This window comes from Phymastichus coffea, unplaced genomic scaffold, assembly GCF_024137745.1.
Source record: "Phymastichus coffea isolate CEN01 unplaced genomic scaffold, Cenicafe_Pcof_1.1 PCOF00124, whole genome shotgun sequence".
Taxonomy (NCBI): domain Eukaryota; kingdom Metazoa; phylum Arthropoda; class Insecta; order Hymenoptera; family Eulophidae; genus Phymastichus; species Phymastichus coffea.
Genome location: NW_026706935.1, coordinates 187,476 through 207,832, shown reverse-complemented (window position 1 = coordinate 207,832; position 20,357 = coordinate 187,476). Strand labels below are relative to the sequence as shown.

The 20,357-nt window shown below is 30.6% G+C and overlaps 3 protein-coding genes across 4 annotated transcripts; 2 read left to right on the top strand and 1 right to left on the bottom strand.

Annotated features, from left to right (window-relative positions):
- Positions 1-8,316: 8,316 nt before the first annotated feature.
- LOC131671326 (uncharacterized) lies at positions 8,317-10,957 on the bottom strand. The gene is made up of 5 exons (XM_058947676.1): positions 10,702-10,957; positions 9,882-10,353; positions 9,594-9,808; positions 9,312-9,525; positions 8,317-8,882 (listed from the first exon to the last, which is right to left on the bottom strand). Exons 1-5 carry the CDS (start codon positions 10,726-10,728, stop codon positions 8,554-8,556), a joined length of 1,257 nt encoding a protein of 418 aa, XP_058803659.1. The 5' UTR covers positions 10,729-10,957; the 3' UTR covers positions 8,317-8,553.
- A 2,140-nt stretch (positions 10,958-13,097) lies between these two features.
- LOC131671333 (eukaryotic translation initiation factor 2 subunit 2) lies at positions 13,098-15,818 on the top strand. 2 transcript variants are annotated; one of them, XM_058947689.1, is made up of 7 exons: positions 13,098-13,256; positions 13,985-14,236; positions 14,321-14,475; positions 14,558-14,589; positions 14,990-15,177; positions 15,255-15,539; positions 15,630-15,818. In XM_058947689.1, the coding sequence occupies exons 1-7, from the start codon at positions 13,239-13,241 to the stop codon at positions 15,672-15,674; spliced, it is 975 nt and encodes a 324-aa protein (XP_058803672.1). In that variant the 5' UTR covers positions 13,098-13,238; the 3' UTR covers positions 15,675-15,818. The 2 variants fall into 2 exon arrangements, with proteins under 2 accessions (XP_058803672.1, XP_058803673.1); XM_058947690.1 differs by lacking the exon at positions 14,558-14,589 and having other exon boundaries at positions 14,321-14,474.
- Positions 15,819-16,426: 608 nt separating this feature from the next.
- On the top strand, positions 16,427-20,111 carry LOC131671376 (F-box/WD repeat-containing protein 4). The gene is made up of 6 exons (XM_058947751.1): positions 16,427-16,979; positions 18,056-18,331; positions 18,424-18,744; positions 19,111-19,239; positions 19,550-19,697; positions 19,914-20,111. The coding sequence occupies exons 1-6, from the start codon at positions 16,732-16,734 to the stop codon at positions 20,094-20,096; spliced, it is 1,305 nt and encodes a 434-aa protein (XP_058803734.1). The 5' UTR covers positions 16,427-16,731; the 3' UTR covers positions 20,097-20,111.
- Positions 20,112-20,357: the final 246 nt, after the last annotated feature.

Sequence of the window (20,357 nt, the reverse complement as noted above, 5' to 3'; positions counted from 1 at the left end):
TCTAAGATTTCTAAATCATAAAGTTATCATTATCAAGTATTAACTTAATATTTTCGTTCTATACATAGCTTATTGTTTAAATAAATTATTAATTGTTTATTTATTAATAACAGTTGTCATTCAGCTGTTATTAATGAAACCAATTCTTACTCATGTTCTATGCTTATTCATTTTGCATATAAACTATTTATATTTTTCTAATATTTCATATGTTAATAAATAAATCAACTTTTCATATTGATATTCATTATTAATTTATAATTGAATGAGATTTTATGAATCTACATGTTGAAATCTATATAATCGATACTTTGTTATATTTAAATTATCTATAATTAACATATTTTTCTCAATATCATGAATCATTATATCTATGTCTATTATTTTGTGACGTCACGCTGTTTATTTTGATTTGACTCTTATTTGTATACAGTCGCGTAAACAGTGAGGTAGCGCCGCTTAAAGTATTGTTTTGACTAAACAGATAAATACGTTAGACTAGTTGCAGTCATTTAATAAATAGCTCATAAATAGGACCGTTACATAGCCCCCTCTTGAGACTGAATGATTTCTGATAAGAAGTCTCATGAATGAGTTCCTTATGAGCTTTTTATTGATATTTTGGTTTGTTTTTTACATCTGAGGCCGAGAGCGCGGGGTGAAATAAACTATATTGATGGTGTAAGAATAACTTTATTTGATCCTGCGCTTTTGCTTTCTTGAAGTTGTTGGTAAAACTGCAGAAGGCACAGGAGCAGAAGGACGTGGTACGTTGGAAGGCAGGAACGTAATTGTAGACTGGTTCCTAGATTGATCTTTATTTTTCGCCTTTGCCACCCAAGCAGACTTGGATGATGTCTGTGTGCTTTTGCACAGAGACCAAGGCACCATATTTTGAGATGGCACAAAAGGTCTGGCTAATGGTGCTGGAATATAGTGCTTTAGATCAGACCTATTGGTCTGAGTGCTTTCACTCTTTCCAGACATCTTTCCAGATCGATAGTCTACTCTCTCCAGTGTTTACATATATCAGATCAATATGCAAATTTGATTGGAGAGAGAATATATCCCCTAGTGGCTAAATTTGGTACGGTTTTAGTAGAGAAGTATGAAATACACCTCTATCTTTACCATTTTTATATTTCAATAAGTATGTATCTAAACCGATTATGGATTTAATTACATACGGGCCTTCATATAAGTTTAAGAATTTATTAATAATTTCTTCTTCTTTATTACTTATATTTTAACTCCGTAATAATACATAATCATTAACTTTATATTGGTAATGATGTATATTTTTATTGAAATTATTTGCACGTTTTATAAGTTTATTGTGCATTTTTTTCTTGATATCTTCTACTTGATTATAATTTGTAGGTACCTTTGTTTTGGTGTCAGGTATCCACCGATGCCAAAATCTATCTGGTTTTATATGTAGGTGAGCTTCTATAGGAGTTGTTTCAATTGTTTCATGATATACATAATTTATTATTTGTTGTATTTTGGGAATTAATGGAGCCCAACCTTTATGATTGTCGTTTGCATATGCTCTTAAAAATCTTCCCAGTTCTCTATGTATTCTTTCTACGATATTGCTTTGTGGATGTCGAATACTAGAAAATATTAATTTTATGTTATTAGCTAAAAGCTTTTCTTTCCATGCTTTAGCTGTGAACTGTGTTCCATGGTCACATATGATTGCTGATGGTTTACCATAATTTGGTATATAATGTTCAAATATCTTTTTAATAGTAGTATATGTAGTTGATCTTTTTATAGGATACATAACTACAAATTTACTAAAGCAATCTATTGTAGTTAAAATGTATTTAACCCCTCCTCGTGAAGTTGGCAATGGTCCATAAAAATCTATAGACAATAGATCATTTGGTTTTTCTACTAATATAGGCTGCATTATAGATGATATCTTCTTCGTATAATATTTTGTACGTTGACAGAGATCGCAGCGATTTATAGTTTTAGCTACTTTTTTGCGAAGCTTGTAGATATAAAAATTTTCTTGTAGCATTTTTGTAATTTTTCTAGATCCAATATGACCATATACTTCATGTATTTCTTGGACCAATTCTTGAACAATTATTTCTGGTAGTAATAATTTATTGTTAATTTTATCTTTTTTATATACTAAATTGTTATAAACTATATATCTATGATTGAAATTTTCTTTATTTCTTAAATTTTGTATAAAACCATCATTTTGTTGTAATGACTCCATATTCTTGAAGTATTTCATTAAATTTCGTGAAGGTTCTTTCATCAACATAGCAATCTGAATTTCATCTGTATAGTTATTACTGCAGTCTGTGATATGTCTAGATAGAAAATCGGCGGCTTTATTCTTATTTTCTGGTAGATACTCATACGTAATGTTGTAGTCTTGAAGAAACAAGCACCACCTCACTAATCTCGCATTTGTAAATTTACAAGTTGTTAAGAATTTCAACGCTTCGTGATCAGTACGAATAATTATTTCTTTCGCACCTCTTAGATACGTTTCTAATTTCAAACATGACCAAGCTACAGCTAATAGTTCTTTTTCAGTGGTAAAGTAATTTAATTCTGCTCCTTTTAGAGTTCTAGATTTATATCTATATTTATATGTTATAACTTCTTCATCACCTTCATTATTTAATTGTGACAAAGCAGCGGCTATAGTATGATAACTGGCATCAGTAGTTAATATGTAAGGTTTATTAGGATCAGGAAATTTTAAAGTGATTGTATCAATAAATATTTTTCTCACGTTATTAAAAGCTGTTTCATGCTCAGGTAACCATTGATAGCCTTTACTTTGTTGCAATAAATTCATTAAAGGTCTACATATTTCAGCATGTTTTGCAAATTTTGTATAGAAATTAACAAAACCAAGAAATCTTTGCAAGCTTTTCAAATTTTTTGGAGCTTTATAATTTTGAATTATTTCTAATTTGCTTTTTTGAGCTTTTATACCTTGTGGAGTTATAATATGTCCTAAAAATTCAATTTCTTCTTGAACTAATTTAGACTTTGAAAATTTCAATGTATAATTATCTCTTCGACAACATGTAAATAACGTTCGTAAATGATAAATGTGTTCATTGAAGGTTTTAGAAATACATAGTATATCATCCACAAATGGTATAATGAATTGTTTTAAATCGCCAATTGACAAATTTAAAGCTCTCACTAAAGCTGCTGTGCTAGTACATGTACCGAAAGGAACTACATTAAATTCGTAGGTATTGCCCTCGATAATAAATGCTGTATATTTTTTACTTTCTTCATCGAGAGGAATCTGCCAAAAACTACTTGTCAAATCAAAACTAGAAATAAACTTTACTCCGAAACAATGTTGAAAAATATCATCCATATGTAGTGGGGCTTCATAATCTTTAACTAATTTTTTATTTAATTTTCGAGCATCTAAACAAAATCGCACTGATCCGTCTTTTTTAATGCTTATAACAATTGGATTAATATAATTACTAATTGATCGACGAATAACGCCATCTCTTAGCATTTCTTTGATTGCAATTCGAACATTTTCTCGATAATTTAACGGTATAGGATACTGTTTTGAGAAATATGGCTCTTTATCTTTTAAAATCAATTTATGAGTATATACTTTCAATAAACCTAATTTTTTACGAAATACATCTTTAAACTCGTACACAAGCGCACACACAACATTATAATAAAATGATTTTATTAATGCATTACAAATGTTTATATTGTTAACATATTATTGAAATTCGATTGATTCATAACATCAATTAAGGAGAATGAAGTTAAAAAATATATTGTTGAGAACTCGAATCATACAATTTTTCAAGAACCAAAACTACAGTAATAATGTTTTTCCGAATGAGCGATCTAATAAACCAGGAGACTAAAGTTTTCTTTTACTTGGTCTAGGCAGTTCGTCCAACCAAGGTCGACCAGTTGATGGCAGTGTTGGACTAGGAGCTGTTAAGACGTCAATGAATTATTGTAGTAAGAAAAACACTTGATTTATAATGCGGAACCGCATATATCATTTACTTACTAAATCGGAAGCCGCACGAAAAATCTGCGACACAGTTTCGCTTCCTTTTACCCTCCACTATTCAACAAATGTATCTTTTTAATGTTAGTAAGCGAAAAAAGTGAGATTGAAAATTATTGCAATGTCACGATGTATGAACTTATATCAGTAGATTGATTTTTTTTGCTATTCTTTACTTACCGGTAAACACTGCCGACGCAAGGATAAAGAAAAACACCACGTAAAGTATGAATTTCATATCGATACTAATTATCAACAAAAATTCTTTAATCTTATTTACACTCAAGAATTTATATTTCCGCGTACTACGTTTCACTGTAATAAATGATCATGCTTTTATACTGCCTGACTCCGCCTCTTTCGTACAATATGTTTTAAGTTCGCATACATACATTATCATACAAATGAAGAAACAAAAAAATATGTCTCCGCAACTATTTCATTTAAAATTCTTTATACTTGATATATGAGGTAGATTTTAATTTGACGTTCACGTACACATGCTGTAACAAGTTACCGTCCACTTGAACCAACAGTCATACACTACTATTAGATATATGTGTAATAATAAACTATGATGCCAATAAATTTACATCTGCCATATCTTGCTACGTTCTTTAATAACTTTTTCCCAAGATTTGTATAACAAGAAAACAGCAACACCAGCTGTATTGACTTTAAGTATAAATAACAGCTTGAAACATACATACTCGATAACCAAGAAGAGTTTGTAACAATAATACGCGATTACCAAGTTTTTATTGAAGCACTTTAATTAACTGGAGTAATAAGTTTTTGGACGCTTGCTAGTAAAAAGGGTGAATCGAAACAAAATAGACAATTGAACCATAATTCTTTAAACTACCAGTGGATTGTATTCAGACCGAAAGCTTTCTATCAGAATGATATTCAATGCAAAATTTTGGTTCAAGTTGCGTTCTTTTAGCTAATCCGCCTGTTGAATTTTTATTTCTTAAGTTGAAAGAAATCATGTTCATTCTGATGCAAACGATATTTGACTGCTTCGCCGACACCGGCAACGATGTGCGCTGCATTTTCGAATTTACTTTTAAATGAATTCTGACATTGAAGATATAGAGCATTAGCGCTCGTTGTGTTTATCTATTCAGTCACTGCGTTCATAGGTACAGCGGCTAATTAAGATTTACTCGCAAGTTCGTTTAATGATATATATTTAAATTCTTTCAAAGTGTTTAATCCCTTTCAAGAGCACGATTTTATTCGTAGTATTTTATAACGTATTATTATAATTACAATACATTCATTGATTTTTAGGTAAGAACAACCTGGATGAAGCTCAATCGGCCTTATATTGGTTGCGAGACTGGAGTACTTCCGACAACGTAGCATTAGAATTTTATGGATGGAAAAAAAACTTGCGCGAAATTATTACACCATGTCAGTTTCCCAAGCATAGTGTATTTCTTAGAAAATAAAATCAGTACTTATACGTGCAAATCATTTTACGACGAACTGTTACTGATCAGTTCGCTATTTACTTTACATTATTTCACAATCATCAATGTCTTACTACGCCTATTGATATTCATGCGGCGGCATAAATTTTCGATACAATGCACATTCTAGTTTGCATTTTCTCCATAAATCACAATGGTAAAATTAAATCGGCGTATATTTCACTTATTAGTGCTTTTTCAGCTTTAGTTAGCTCATCCACGTACTTTTGCTGTTGAAGGGGTGCATTAGAATATTTATTCTACATAAGGCATGTCAGTGAATAACATCAATAGCTCCGATGTTGTCTTAGACTTTAACGTCTGCTGATATTGACAACATTGTTTATACATTGAATCCTAAACTATTTTCAAACAAGTATCGAAATTCCAACATGGGAATTGGTTTGTTCATCTTTTCTATCACTGGTACAATTATGAATAAAATGTTTCTCCTTGATGCAAGCGTTGACGTTAGCTGGTATTTTCATGTTTTTTTTGTTTGCTGAAACTAAAAGGAAAACATTAGCAAAAAATACAAGCACGTTATGATTGGGAACGCAATGAGAAACTTGATGAAATGCTACAGAAGCGAGATACTTGAGAATGTTTTAGATGTATAAACACTTTACATTCTCAATGAACCTAATCACTTTTTCGAATAAGGATGAAGATTATTTTTTATGTTGCTTAGACACTATTCATAAACATCAAAGCATTAATGATCTAAATATAATTTTAATGCCTGCTGAATAAGTTGACTAGATTCCACTGATATCAGTTACTTTTTTATTCATCAATAAATTTTTATTACAAGTACAGTAAATCTAGAAGTGGATCGATGTAACTGACAAGCCATCAATTTTGCACATAATTATTGTATACATATATATACTGTTGTGCACAGTAAATAGGCGTAAACCGGTATAAATCAACTCTTACACTATGTTACTGTACACAATAGCTTATTGGGTTTACTACCACATTTGGGTTATTAGTTAATTTTTCTTTAAATATGTAGAGTCGAAATCACTCTTATTATGTGTATAATAATTATGTGCATAACCAACAGTTAGCCTACAAAGAATGTTGACTGGTGTATAGCAATTATAATTTTTTCCACTAACGTAAAATAGTCTTAGCAGGAGTTCTTAAAAATTTTCTATGAAAAATATAACACGTACGCGCACGCGCGCGCGCACATACACACACACACACACATACAAAATTTGTTTTCTATTTTTTATGATTTTATTATTTATTTTTGGTTGACTCAACATTAAAGACTAGAACATATGGATATTATATTTCATTTGTACGTATCCTACCATAGTTTGGTAATGATATCTATTATATTACTTCCTCAACTTGTTGCCTGTAAACTATAATATCTTATAGTCGCTTGCATCTGGCAGCTTTTAAACTTCTTCACTAGTTTCGCAAATTTTATCAAGTTTTTGTATTTATTTAAATTTTTAATAACGTTCCAGCGTTTTCTCTCTCAATTTTGCATCTAATGTAGTAAAAGATTAACGACTTTCTGTTAAAAACAATCGACACGATTGTATCTGCACTTCCACCAGTTGAAATAAACATCAGTGATGAATACAAGTTAGAGTTAAAGACACAAAATTGAAATTTTTCAATATTATTTCATATTTTTTAAAATCCGTTGACACATTATCACGGTTTTTATAGAGACGTCACTTAGACATTGGTTAAAATTAAATTTCTCAACATCAGAAACCTTACTACTGCCGAGATTTTTGATACTGGAACATGCATTGACATTTTTTTAAATGTAAGAAATTCCATATTTGCTGCTTTGTTTTCTAGACACCGCACTTTTGTCATTCAGAAAAGAACATAACATTTCTTAAATAATCATGAATTTTTCGTACTTCTAATCCTGTCTTCGTAAATCAATAATTTTTATTTTCATTACTGTGTATGGATAAATAATTGCTTTTAATAGTCCGAAAGACCTAATTCAGCCTTTCCTATCAATCGAAATATTTAGATGTATAATTTATTAACAGAGTAACAAAGTAAAATAAAAGAGCTGCCCAGATTTAGAACTAAAATACATTGTACAGAATAGATTTACTATCAAACGAAACTTCAAATGAGCTAGAACAAAGAACTTGGAACAGACCTACACTCATTAATTGTCAATAAGCATTGACTTATACTTTTAATTGACGATCTATTAAACGATGATTTGATCAATTGAGAGATTGATATAATTTAAGAATTTTTCGAAACGTAGTGTTATACTTAATAACTTTATTTCGCTTTACCAAACTGCTCCAAAAGTAATAAATTATTAGGCTCCAAAAGAACAAAAAGAGTGTTACTCAATATGCACCTCGGATCAATCATACTCAGCTAAGAGTTCTATCACATTATCAATAAATTAAATTTATACTTTCTTAGTATTATTGATGATATAAATGTAATTATTTTTTATTATTATTTCTTATAGAAAATTTCCTAATTTTCTACAGGGCAACGTACTTGTTATACTTAATATAATGTTAGATTATGACAAGCAAGTACCCTTAAACAAACATTTTCACAGAGAATAAAAACATATTAGTTAATGAATTAATTTCTAATATCATTATCTTACAAATGAAGTCAAAAAATTAATGGAGATTATTTTTTTCTTTACCTTATAAAGCAAGTGGTTTGAATTATATTAGATTTTTTAATTATCTGTTTCACTTATCAACCTCAACAGAAAATAAAATCTTTAATTAAGTTATGCAATGAATAAAGAAATAGCGTGAATAAAAGAAAGTTAATACATCATTTATTTATTCAATCTAAAATCTTATAAAAAAGAAAAAAGTAAAGTAATTAATAAATAAAAGTTTATCAACAATCTATAAAATAAATAAGTCTTATAAATATAATTTACATAAAAGCAAACAGTTACAAACAATAGCATCAAGTGAGTGAACAGCGCTAAATATTGTAGTTAACAAAGCTGTAATCAGTCTTGTGAAATTATAAGCAAATGCTCAATTATGCTTTTCTTGGTGTTAAATTTAATGTATTGTTCAAGCTCTTACTTAATTCTTTAGTCAATTTTTTTTCAATTTTTTGACTTACATGAGACGATAGACCATCCAGAGCTGATTTCAATAACACCCCACCTAAACCACTACTCAAATGATTACCATTATCCCCTTGTGAATTTTGAGCTTGAGGATACCCATAATAAGTACTTGAAGGTGGATGGTGAGGTTGTTGATGACGACCACCACCTCCAAGGACCCCACTTAGAGCTTCACCAAGAAGATTAGTTTGAGATTGCGGTTTGTAATTAGATTGTAATCCCCCTGCTGCTCCACCTACAAAATTTAATCACATTTTCTCAGTTCTTTACTTTAGTATTATTTTTATAAACAATTTCTCAGTTAAAAAATGAGTTCATAGTAAAATTTTGAATTCCAACCTTTTTAACATAATGTAAGTCTTATACATTAAGATAAATATACTTTAAAAAAATTAATTCAAATTTCAAATACATTATTCTCATTGTATGTAATATTAAACTGATTATCAAAATTGATTACAAAATTAATTTAATTATCACATTCCTTTTGAACTGTAATTTTTATTAATGCTGTTCATCAATAAAACCTCAATGATGGACTTGTTAATTTTACTAAAATTCAGTTAAGTAAGAAAAATGGAAATCTAAAATTAAACTAAACATTTTACTAATACATCATCTCTCATCTCAAATTATTAATGTTTATATAAAATATACAGCTAACCTAAAGCTCCCAAAAAAGAACCAATAATATCACTTTTAGCATCTGATGAAGAATAGTCTTGTCCGTGTGCTTTTGTATCTCTCTGAAAGGCATTAGATGCTAAACTAGTAGCTAAAACTGCTCCTAAAGTTCCTAATCCACCTAAACCATTTGGACTTTTTGGAGGTTTAACTTTTTGGTAATCACCTTCAGACTCATTTTTCTTCTTATTTTTCTAAAATTATAAATTTTAATATTAATTAATTTCGATTCAAGATGTAAAAATTACTCTTATTAACCAACCTTATATGCATGCACTGCAGCTGCTACACTTCCTGCTACTACAAGTCCTCCAACTGCTAAGCTTACCTTATCCAAACCAGAAAATACTTTTTCATCCGATTTCGGAGATCTGGCTTGATAGATATGATCATACTGTTTATGTTTCGAATCATTTGTATTCATTGGTGACTTCTGTTTATCTGGTGTATTCAAGGTAGGATATAAACCACCAGGTGCTACAAAATTATTCCCATTAATTTTGTAATTTAAAGAAAATATTTTAGAAATAAGTATAAGTATTTAACTAACCTGGTGGACCAATATCAATGGGATCATCGGGTATAGGAGCTGAAGGTTTTGGAATGGAAACAGTTTCATAGAATATAGAGGTTATTTCTACTTGACCATCAATTACCAAATGAGTGACTTTATTATAAGGCAACCTATGAGTGAATTCAGCAAAATGTCTTCCATTAACTGCAATTTTATAGCATTGATATTCACAGAATATAACAATTTCAAAAGGTGTGCCACACTGCAGACACATTGATCCATCACTCTCTTCAGGACCCCAAGTCATGGATTGAATGTGATTTCTAATGATGATTCCTTCTTTAAATCTTGGAGAGATATGTAATGCAACATCATCTCTTGGATTCAAACTAGGGCCTAATTGGTAATTGATAGCAAAGAAAGTAGAATCAGCAGGCACTTGACCTTGAACTCTAACCATTTTTCCAGAAATTAAACCTCCTTCAACTTCGCCTACGTAAGGCACTGCCTATTAAATAATAAAAAATAGTCGATGAATATTATGAACAAAAATAAAAATTCAGTCGTAATTGTTGGAAAATATGAACGTTCATTGTATACTGTGCATAAAAGTGAATTAATACTTATGTAACACAAATCACTTTCCCGATTTCACGTAGACAATGAGCAATACAAACGAAAATTCGTAACGGTCAAAAGATTTGACAACGATTCCGAAACGAAATTTGAAAGTTTATTAAACTTCACGAATGAAACAGCATTATGTCAAAACCACACTCAACTTAAAAAATTAAACATTTTCATAAAATAACACGAATTTACGTAAATATAAGGACAATAATTTTTAAATATTTACAGGGTTGACGATCGGTTGGTAAGCCATCTTGGTATTGGTTGAATTTCAACGTAAAAACTTTCAATGTGGATTGCAAACTTTATATATTGCGAAAAACAGTTGCCAATTTAAAATTATATATTTTTAGAAGCCAACACCTTCAATTTTCAACTATTCTGTTAACAATCGCTATCGCAACCGATTAACTACACACAACGTATTTTAATTCTTTTGGCTTTTGACTTTGGCTCAGGTGCAAATTAGGAGATTGACTCACGCAAATGAAGGCAGATAAAGCATAGGTAAATCAATCGGGAGGAGATAAGATATATAATCAAATAATTGATAGAACTGATCATTACATCTACTGGCGCGCTCTGCAGGAGATTACATCGTCCATTATTCCTGTTAAGTATTTGTAGAATGTAACATATCCATTATCCAATTATATTTTAACCGATATGGCGATCGGTAAATTCAGATCTGTATATTATTTCTGGATATAATTATTTCTACTTAAAACACATTTTTTGGTATTCACACAAAGATAAAATTGATGTTAACAAATGTTTTATTAAAGTCGGAGGAAAATTTCATTAATGAAAGCTTAAATTTTACTATAATTATAAATTGTATTTATTGTAAATAATTACATGGGTGGATCAAACTATTTTATACATTTTATTTGGATATTCTTTTACCAAGAGAACTGAATTTAATAAATCCAGCAATGGCTAATGCATAAGCATAAAAAATTAGAATATGTTACATATTACCAGAAGACAAGAAACAAAATACTTATAAACTTTTCGACAGCAGTAATATCATTGATCAAATTTTTATTAAGAAACTTGATAAGACTTTTCATAAATCTTTTTTGAAATCTTCGCAACTATGAAACTGTTCGCTTCTATAGCTCGACCTTATGTTCAAGAAACACTTTTTCCTCTGCTTGATCGTGTAGTATTTGTCGGCACATTTCATTTATCTTAATAGTCAGATATCTCATTTCCATCATGATATGATTCGCATTTATTTTTACCAGCTAATTAAAAAGTAAAATACGATTCATATAATACGCAATCGCGAAATAATTTTAGCATTGCGTACGTGTTTTATTGACACTCCACCTAACTATATTCTCATTCGTTGTGACAATACCAGATTTCGAAGTACTAATACCGCATAATATAGTTTTGATTCTGGAAACTTCTTCAAATTTTTGAGTAAAGATGCATAAACAAAAATGTGATAGGTTTAAATGATTGCTCAAGTGTGTGTTTTACCTTTATGGATCTCCAGGTTTTATAATCAATCTCGTCCAGTTCGAAGAGATAATCTTCACATTTGTCGGTCAGCCAGTAGCAAACATATTAGGGTGCACATTACTAAATATACATAATAATTTTAATAAAATACAATAAAATAAAATAAATATATGATTAATAATTGATTAAGATGGTGTTTAATACAGCATGATGTAAGTGTTTAAGCGATTAATTTTTAATTATTTTCAATTACAAATGTCTACATGAAATAAAATAAATAAATAAATACAATAATATAATATTTTGGGCATAAATTTTTATTGTTTTTATTACTTTTTCGCAATTTCGAATAATTTCTGCACGAATATTCTTAGCGAGAGAGAGAGAGAGAGAGAGATATAACAATTCCCTAACGAAAATGACTCACTCGTGAAAACTGCTTTTCGTTCGGAAGACGATAGATTAATGCGAGTGTCGAATTAATTGCACCAGAGGCTATTTCATTTATAAAGAACTTATGGGTTGCGCAATTCGTTGTCGTTGCGTTTTTAGCTGCAGGGGAAAGAGATAGCGATGACGATTGATTAAGAAAAAAATCATGTTGTCGTACCCATGAAAGGACGAAAACTGCCGTTTGCCGATAGTGCCAATCAAAGCGGAGTGGAGATTGGAGAGGCAATTGGTAATCTGGCACGTGCTTCCACTGGTGATTCGTTCGCTTACTAGTCACCCACGCATAAAAGCAAGCATGTTACGTATCGTAATAGTATCGATTACATTTCTTTCTAGCTAATTACGTAAATATGAAAAACTATGTATTTTTATTGAATAATGGGACTCTTTCTGTCTGTGTTATCAAATTATCGTAAAAAAACTAGATCTAATAATATGTTTTCTATACTAACTTTTGTTCAAATAAAAATAAATAGCTAACGATATTAACTTTAACCAAACGACAAATTAAAGGCAAAAAACTAGAAAAATTACACTTAATTTCTAAACGGGATACGTTTCAGTGTATTGAACAAACCGCATTTCTATGCATTTCAAATTTTGAAGCTTCTCGCGCCACAAATGTCAGAGCCGCTAACGTCAATTTGCGATATCAACACTTTCAATGCTTGCCGCCGTCAGCTTTCATGATCTACATATGCTCGTCTATAATCGTGGCAAACTATGGCGTCTACGACCCAGATAGCCAAAATTTTCTGATGCAATACTGAAAATAACACGGCGATTATCAGCATTTTGTATATTTCCATACTTTATTGGTAACGAAATATCAGCAAAATGACAGAAGAGGATTCGGTAAGTGATAGTGATTTTTTAATTTTTTTTGAATGTCCGGGACTACGCCTATTTTGTAGCTTGTAAACATGGACACGATGAGCATGACACCATGTGTATACGCACACGTGTATCCTTATTCATCCTTGCAATAATTGTTTCGTAAAAAGTAATGAATTTTTTTGTTCTTTTCGACCTTTTCAAAATATTTTCTTATCTTGAACATCTATAACGATGGAAATTCAAACGTTTTGAATTTCCAACCTCTAAAAGTTGCAGACGGCGACCTTCCGCATGAGGGACGAGCAACCGGTTCATGTTGTTTTTCGTACATGTCTACATCACGCCAATGTTTGCAAATTATTTCTGTCTTTCCATTATACGTATACATTATGTTCTTGACAAATAGCTCGAATTTTTTTTATATTATATGCTTATTTTTTATTTATTTATTAGCTCTTAGATTTGTTTACGTGCGCGTTGCCACTGTAGTCTCCTACGTTTAGAACAATATTACATGATTTTTGAGTATAGTATTTTAGAATTAATCGTGTTATACAAATTCAGGTATTATAAATTGTTTGAAATTTTTATTCATGTATATATAGACAATTTCAAAATTATTCAAGTTATTGGTCATTTTCATTTCCAATCAATGATTATATTTATATTCTTAAACTGTAATGATTTCTCATTGCCAGCACTTCCCTCAGTATAAAGATTTAAGATTGATTTTATCAAATTTTCAGATGTTTGATCCTAAGTTGATGAAGAAAAAGAAAAAGAAGAAGACTGGATTTGATGTGGATGCAGCTATTGCAGAGGGAGGTAACATTGTTAATGAAACTATAGAAAACAATGACAAAGAAAACATGGATGTTGAAACGACTCCTGCCGATGATGATGAAGCTTTAGATTTAGAAAACTTTGGGAAAAAAAAAAAGAAAAAGAAAAAGTTTAATTTAGAAGAACTTGATGCAGCTCTTCCTGATAAAACTCCAGTATGTAACAATATTAATCATTTGTTAAATCACAGTATCTAGTAATGTAAAACAATTGCAAATAATTTTATTCTAATTCTTTAGGAAACGACGGAACCACAGGCAGAAGAACCTGAAATTGAAGACTTAAATTTGACTCTTGACTTCACAATGGGACTAAAAAAGAAAAAGAAGAAGAAGAAGGATCTTGATGAACTTATGGCAGAGGAAAGGAAAGAAAATGAAACAAATGAAAATGGTAATTATCTATGTCATTATTTATCATCTTTCAAGTATAAACGTGAGTCTGGATGTTGACTTTATGCGTTATCTGTTAACATGCTGCACTGAGTCCGAGCGAAGTGCAGATTATGGTAAGAATAATAAGAATAAAATGTCTCATTTTATATCTGCACATTGAAAAATTAGCTCATCAAAGTAGTTGTATATTTAAATACTTTATTAGTACTTTCAATTTATGAAGCTTCTTGACTTGCTAAATGCACATAGTATTTTTGCTTTAAAATTTAAAAGTAGATATTAAATAAAATATATAAAAATTTATTGTTGTATTATATCAACTTTTTGTGAGTTATTATTTTTCATGATGTCTAGAAGTGTTGACATCTGTCTTCTGTAGAATAGAAAAAATTAGCTTAGTACACATAAGTTATTGATATATGTTTAGATTATATCGCTATATGTGTTAGTTATGTTTGCTTTATTTTTCTTATTTCTTTAAATCAAACAAAAATTAATTTCTACTGTTCACAGAGGAGCCAAGTCAGTGGGTCGGCTCAGACAGAGATTACACATACGATGAGCTACTCGCCAGAGTGTTCAACATCATGAAGGAAAAGAATCCTGACATGGTTGCTGGCAAAAAACAAAAATTTGTCATGCGACCTCCTCAAGTCGTTCGTATTGGAACAAAAAAAACATCGTTCTCTAACTTCACCGAGGTAATCATTCATTTTTTGTCGCTTGCTAATGAATTATTTTCAAAATTTCTAAACTTCTATTTGTTTTTTTCTTGTAGATTTGCAAAACGCTTCACAGGCAACCAAAACATTTGCTCGACTTTTTACTGGCTGAACTGGGTACGAGTGGTTCCGTAGACGGTAATAGCCAACTTATTATCAAAGGGAGATTCCAGCAAAAACAAATTGAAAACGTCCTGAGGAGATATATCAAGGAGTACGTGACTTGTCATACGTGTCGCTCTCCCGATACTATTCTACAAAAGGATACGCGGTTGTTCTTCTTACAATGTGAAACATGTGGCTCGAGATGTTCTGTTGCCAGTATCAAATCTGGTTTCCAGGTTGGTATCATTTTATGCAGACTTATTACGATTGCTTCCGTAAAAATAGTTATATTTAAAATTAACTTTGCTGTTTCTCTTCTTTTTCAGGCTGTCACAAGCAAACGTGCTGCGATTCGGGCCAAAACTGCCTAAAATCTAATCTCGTGAAATAAAAAATCTACTTGTTAATTTAGTGACTAATTTTGTCAAGTTTTCATTGTTTTCTTCTTATGGCTTTTTACCTTGCTCCTTGCTCTATAAATATAAAACAGTTACACTGAAAAAATATAAAACAAATTTTTTATTAAAGCTTTCTAAATGTTGTACAACTAAAAACTCCTAGCCCATATTTCTTCTCGATTCTTTTAGATATCCTCGAAAATAAGTATACATATATTACAATAAGTTATTAACAAAAATATTAGAGTGAAAGTAACTCAAATATGTTTGGCAATTTTTTCTCGGCTCCACTTTTCCCGTCTTACTTAGTTTTTTTCTTTATTTGTGTCTTAAATAATTATGCTATAAAATTATCTTAGAACTTCTAATTAGATTTTATATTGAATTTTAATAAATATTACTATTGAACACTTATATTTTTAAACAATGTGTTTGAAATCTTAACAGTTTCATATATAACAATACAATGTTACAATAGTAGATAAAAAATAATTTAATAGCACTGTACAGTAGAATTTATTATTACAATTGTTTAAATTATAGTTCTTACTATAGTAAAAAATTTGTATATATTCTAATGGTTCTCGTGTCGTCGCTTAATGCATAACTAATAATGATAAGAATCGATACTGCGCTAATACCTATAAGTAAAAACAAAGTAATGCAATAATTTCAATATCGAAAGTTCAAATTTAACGCTATACGACTTGATCGAGCCAGAAACTTCAAGTAATTTCGTGTAGCAAACTTCATACTATTCTTACTAAAACGGGTACTCCCGCGTCCACGTTTTCATCGCGGAAGTGCGACAAAGATGGCACCTAAACACGAACACACATATATATATTTATATATATAGGCTCAACTCTCACGAACGGCGTAATGGTAATTCAGTTCATAATTCATATACGGAACTCGCTCTTCTCTCCGTTTGCTAATGGACACTCGAAATTCGTAGAATAAAAGAATGATTAGTGGTTTATTAACCACTTAAATAGTACATGGAGGACGTTGATATATTTAAAGAACAATGGTGAACGAGAATGTGGAACAAGACAAGGCAATTGCAGTGTACTCAAGGCGAAGGCCATTGAGACTTGACGAGTTACCCTGTGAGATCATTTTGTTGATATTCGACTACTGCCATGTCTTCGATTTGGTACGACTTAGGCGTGTCTGTTCACTTTTTAATAATCTTGCCAAAGATCACAGCTTGTGGTCCAAAAGAAGTCATCGCACCCTCGCCACTAATCAAGTCTCGTTGCGATTCCAGTCCAGGTACGTTGTACGTTGCATTTTACGTCATTGCGGCTTAATCAAGGTGACGATGACCTTGCCATCGTCAGATATTTTGATTCTTTCGTTTTTGTTTTGTTTGTATGTCAATGTTTACTTTATGTTCAACATGCTTTATCATACGTGTGAAAGAAAATCTTCTGCTACGGCTATATTTGAAAGAAGATTAGGTTAAGTTGCTTTGTTATTTATTGTAGCGAACAGCTGTTCGACTCCAAATTTAATTTTACAGCTTTTATGTATAGCTTATTAGTTAAAACACATTAATTATGTGACGTTTTAAGTTTCAGAAACGTAAATTTTACGTTAAACTTGTCAATTATTTAAAAAATACTTAAGTATTAATCATGCAACGGTTAAAGAATTGAACTAAAATTTTAAATGTTTTTTGATACAGACACAATAGCCAACGATTGCAAAATGCAGTCTGAATTAACATTTAGTTTAATTATGAGAAGGCATTATGACATAATGATATACGTGATTTAAAATAATCGGCTCGCACTAAAAAAAAGTTATATACTATTCTATTTAGGTCTGTTTTGATTTCTGTTGAATATATCGCTGATATCTCACTTATCTATTGAAGAATTCATATTGCATTGGTATGTAAATAAAGTGAAAATTTATGTGATAGTAAATACGCCGATGTATGAAATTTAAAGGATTTATTCTTTAATTTTTTACATTTGATTGACTAAGCCTCAAATTTACGATAGATACTGTAAATGCCTTGTATAGTTACTTTCATTTTTGATGACACATTAACATTTAATGTAAGTGAAAGTTTTTAGCTATTCATTTTGATAGTATTAAATTGTTTTGTCTATAAATGTAATTTTTCTATAAATCAATTATTACGATCGTGCTTATGCATTTAAGTATGAAATTTAAAATATATACAGTATTTTTATTACTGATTGAAAAGTATTTTATTGTAAAAAATTCAAACGTATCTTATGTAGTAACTTTAAAAAAGTCATTAATTGAAAATAAATTAAGATATTCTGTATTATCGCTTCTAATTCATTTTACTAATTCAACATAAAATTTTCCAGATGTAATCCAATTCTAACCGATATCGCAAAATGGGAAGTGACGCATAACTGGATGCACGGAAGATATCAAAAGAACGTTGTTTTCTCGCAAAAGACGAAATTGATGCCGTGGATGCAGTTGACTAGTGACGTGTTGTGGTGGAGCGGTGGAAATCAATTATGTGGATTCGAGAGAAACAATATCTGCAATTCTAAAAGTCGAGTTTATTATCAGATTACTACCAGTGATATTTGCAAGTTTACCGTGAGAGACGAGTACATTATCACTGGACATAGGTAGTGTTTACGTTTTTTAAAAACAAAAAATTTTAATAAAATAAATATTCTAATAAGAATACAAATAATTAATTTCTATTGTCTTCCAACAGAGACGGTAGCATCCAATTTTGGTCGAAAGACTCGTGGTATCAACGTATTCCCCACTACAATACCAGTATTGAAAATGCGCATTCCAGAGATGTAGAAGCGGTGGACGAAGCAGGTGACATTGTATTCTCCGGTTCTGCCGATGGCATGGTTAAAGCTTGGAAGTCACCTAGAAGTCGGGAGATCATTTCTCAAGATCCTCTAGCCTCGTTTCGGATTAACGATCGCATCTGGTCAATTGCAATCGATTCTTCCGGTGAAAAACTTGCTGTTGGCTCTGCCGGCAATGCTAGTGCTCCACTCACCATTTGTGATACTACAAAGTGAGTGCTTAGACTTCATGTGTATTTTTATTGTTTTTCAAGACATTTTAATAACGTTTCTATACATTTTTAAATAGAAAGTTTAACACTGATATTTGCACAGTTCTACATAATCATAAACAAAAAAAGATTTTGACTACTATCTTTCTTCTATTAAAGATTATGATTCAATAATTAGATATTACTGTTACGTTATTGATTTAATAATAATAAGCAATATGAAAATGTACATTTTGCAATTTAACAATGATATTTATATTTATTAACTTTAGAAAGATTGGAATTGATAATATGCATATAGAACATGAGGAATAAATATATTATCACTGTGATAATTCAATTTTAACAAAAGAAACTATTTTTCAGTTTTAGTCGAACTCACCAAATACTTCATACATGGAGACCTGGTGCTGGAATTTTGGACATGGTATGGGAAAATCCTCATACATTACTTACTTGTGGGTACGATACTTGTATAAGAAAGTGGGATATAAGGTGAGAATAAGTATTGTTAAAACGATATTTTTCGACACTCCGTGCGCAAAGTGCGCCTTTCCCGCACGCTCGGCAGAAAATGTGCGTTGAAAATCGCACTTTCCACACGTCGTATAAAAAAATACGGTACGGCACATATTTTGGGAAAGAGTTTCTCGTCTCGTGTACCTTTCCACCCTCGTTTCGCTCAGGCGTAAATGCCACACGAAACGAGAATCTACTTTCCCGCACTTGTACCGTAATGTACTATTCTAATCAAACAACGTGAATGTATAAAAATTAACGCTTTATGAAATGCATTATATTATAGATCTGGAAGATGTGTCAGTTATTGGACTGATCCTACCGACGCCACAATATACTCTATATCATCTGATTACAATAATACTATGGTAACTGGTACCCAGTTTAATTGTAAAGCTGTATTGTGGGATCAACGAAACCCACAATATGTACAGGTATTTAAGCAACTTTTACATTATTAGAATTCTTTAAAATTAGTTACATACTCATAAATTAATTTTTCTTAATTTCATAACATATTTCCTAAAATAAGAATTTTTTTCTTCAATTCTTTTATTCTTTTCTTATTTCTTTAAAGTTCTTGATCTACGATATTTTTATGATTGGATTATAATTTGCCATCGAATTACAAATATAAATTTGTATTTCAGCTTTACTTTATGCATCTTCAAAGGATGTCTAGCCCAATTTATAGTGTATCATTTGATAGTAGTCATCTTTATGGTGCCACAGATCAGAATGTGGTAGAGGTGAAATTCACCGGAGAACCGAGCATCAAGAAAAATTATCGCGAAATCATGAAATATGGAACCTTTTTACCACACGAAAGATAAATTTATTACTATTTAGATAAATGACTGTTGATATTGACTCCATTGAAAATGTAATGTTGCAGAAGTTATTTTTGATTATTGATTAACTATATATATTCATGATATCCTGAATATATTGAATTAGATAAACTTTTAACGTGTTACTGCGGTTACTTGAATAATGTAACAATAGAATTATTGATCTTAGAGTCAGTATGAATTTTGAAATGAATTTTTATTTGAATATTTTTGATATTTCTAATAAGCAATGATTATTCACAG